The following is a 2,230-nucleotide window of genomic DNA, read 5'->3' as shown; positions in this document are numbered from 1 at the left end:
CTCTTCCGAGCCCTGGGACTGCGGCACTTGGTGGTTGTGGACAATCGCAACGAGGTGAGTCCCTGCTTGTGGCATGCAGTCAGCCTGGTCTCCTCAGGCCCAGGTGGGGGACACGCTGCCCTTGTGTCCAGGCTCTACCTGCCAGCGTGGGGCTGTACCTTATCCCTTCCCTGGCAGGTGGTGGGCATGGTCACCCGCAAGGACCTTGCCAGGTACCGGCTGGGGAAGGAAGGCCTGGAGGAGCTCTCACTGGCACAGACGTGATGCAGGGCAGCATTGCTCAGCAGAGATGCACCCCAGCCCCTCAGAGCTGGGGATCCCCTTTGGTGGGAGGTGAGGAGAGGACTGGGCCAGCCTATGCAGGCATCATGGTGCCTGGAGCACCGGCACGTCTGTGCTCCCTCGGCTCTTCTGCCTGTTGCTGCCTTCCCATGTCTACTGCCTCCCCTTCTTACTCCTTCCTCTGCTTCCCCAGGGGATCAAAATGCACCCTTGGCTCCATTAGCTCCTGGCATAGGCTCTCCTTGTGGGTTGGGTGAAGTCTGGAGTGTGCCAAGGGGAGCAGAAGTGCCCTGCTGAGTTGAGTGCCCTCTGCCATGGCACATGGCCCCTATCGCCTCATCCATCCACTCTGCACTGTTCAGGGCCTAGCCCTGCTGCAGGGCCTGTGTAGGGAGTGGAGGGACATGGTGGGCCTCCCTCCTGCTCCCAGGGCCCTGTCCCCCCTGCCTTATGCTCCTGCTGGCTGGGTCAGGCTGAGCCCTGGGGCATGGTGCTTGCACTTCTGCCCCTCTGGAGGAGGGGGCCATGCCCTGCTCGCCTGTGCAATAAAAGGGCTCTTGTGGTTCAGTAGCTGGTGCCTCTTGCTCTTTCTTGGTTCCCTTGGCCACTTTGACTCCAACCTGCACATGGGGAGGCATCCCAGGGGTTTGGGGCAGGGCTGGGGAGGGGAGAGCTGCCTACTCTAGTACAGTGTTGTTCCTGCAGGCCCTCCTCCCACTATTGCTGCTGCCTCTCCCTTCCACCTGTGCTGGGGTCCAGAGTCACCCCTGAGTGTGTTTCTGCACTTGCTGCAGCTTCTTCTGCCCTTTCTGGCAGCCAGGGCCCTGCCAGGTACCCCAAAACCCACCACAGCTCTGGATCCAGCCAGGGGCAGGAAGCAGAGCCTGCACTCCCCTGTGTGATGAGGAGAGCTCCAGCCCTGGCTCCCCCATCTCCCCCTATCCTTGGCATTGCCCTCTGCCCTGGATTGGGGCTGTCTCCTCCTTGCTTAGGCAGGAGCACCCTGTTTGCTGGAGGGGCTTTTGACTGTGGGATACTGTGCTGAAATAAAACTTATTTGTACTTTTATTGTGGTGCTGCCCATCTCTTACTTTCCTCCATCCCCCAGTGCTGCTGCCCAGGTGCCATGATGGTCAGTGTCCCTCTGCGGCCTAGCTGAGCCCTGTCCCCACTGTTGGCACAGGCTCGAGTGCTGCATACTGGGGAGCTGCATGGGAGGAGGCCAAGCCCCCCTCCAATTTTCTCAGCCTCTCAGGAGGGCTGGAGTGCTCAATGTGGGGCATGTCTGCCCCTTTCTGGGTGCTTGTCCCTTTTAAGGCCAACAAAGAGCTGCCACAAAGAGAAGAATGCCAGGTACGGCACCCAGGGCCCTGGGGAATGGCCATCTGCTCTCCCAGTGCAGTGGGACAGCCCTGCTCTCTTGCGTGGGCCTGGTTCCCCAGCACTGCTGTGGGGCAGGGAGACTGTGGGGTGCAGTGGTTCCCCAAGGCTGTGATGAGTCCCCACTGGGTGCCAGCAGCCAGGTACTTTATGAGGCCCCGTGTTGCCCTTTGCCCCAGCATGTCCGAGATAAGGGGACGGGATCCACCAACTTGGGCCGCAGAGTAAACACGGCCTGCTGGCTCCTGCCGGCACCACACTTCTCTCCTCTCTTTGCCGCTGGGGCAGCTGGCAGCCCCCCAAGGACCACACTGAGCGGTGACACTTTGTCACTGATGGCAGGGACATCACAGTGGCAAGTGGCAAAGGACACTACACACACTAGTGCCTGGTGGGAGTCATTTATTCACTCATCCCATTGCCAGCTCTGCCCAGCAGCTCCAGGTGCCTTGGCGCTGGCACTGGGGCCATTGGGTTTATCATTAACTGGATGGCACGTGGCGAGGCTGGGGGCCCTTGGGGCCATGGTGGGGTCACAGCCCAGCAAAGGGCTCGCTCTCCAGCCCTG

At 61.0% G+C, this 2,230-nt stretch overlaps 1 protein-coding gene across 1 annotated transcript in view; it reads left to right on the top strand.

Annotated features, from left to right (window-relative positions):
• Nucleotides 1-264, top strand: part of CLCN7 (chloride channel, voltage-sensitive 7) — a gene marked incomplete at its 5' end in the record, with an annotated part of 12,360 nt that extends 12,096 nt beyond the window's left edge. The window contains 2 exons of the mRNA XM_010194435.1: nt 1-54; nt 178-264. The exon at nt 1-54 is cut by the window's left edge and continues 4 nt beyond it. Of these exons, the coding sequence (XP_010192737.1) occupies nt 1-54; nt 178-264 (141 nt within the window). The remainder of the gene's footprint in view (nt 55-177) is intronic.
• Nucleotides 265-2,230: the final 1,966 nt, after the last annotated feature.

Source organism: Mesitornis unicolor, unplaced genomic scaffold (assembly GCF_000695765.1).
Source record: "Mesitornis unicolor isolate BGI_N332 unplaced genomic scaffold, ASM69576v1 scaffold24561, whole genome shotgun sequence".
In the NCBI taxonomy this organism is placed as follows: Eukaryota; Metazoa; Chordata; class Aves; order Mesitornithiformes; family Mesitornithidae; genus Mesitornis; species Mesitornis unicolor.
The sequence above is the reverse complement of the archived record's forward strand: the minus strand, read 5'-3'. Positions and strand labels throughout refer to the sequence as shown.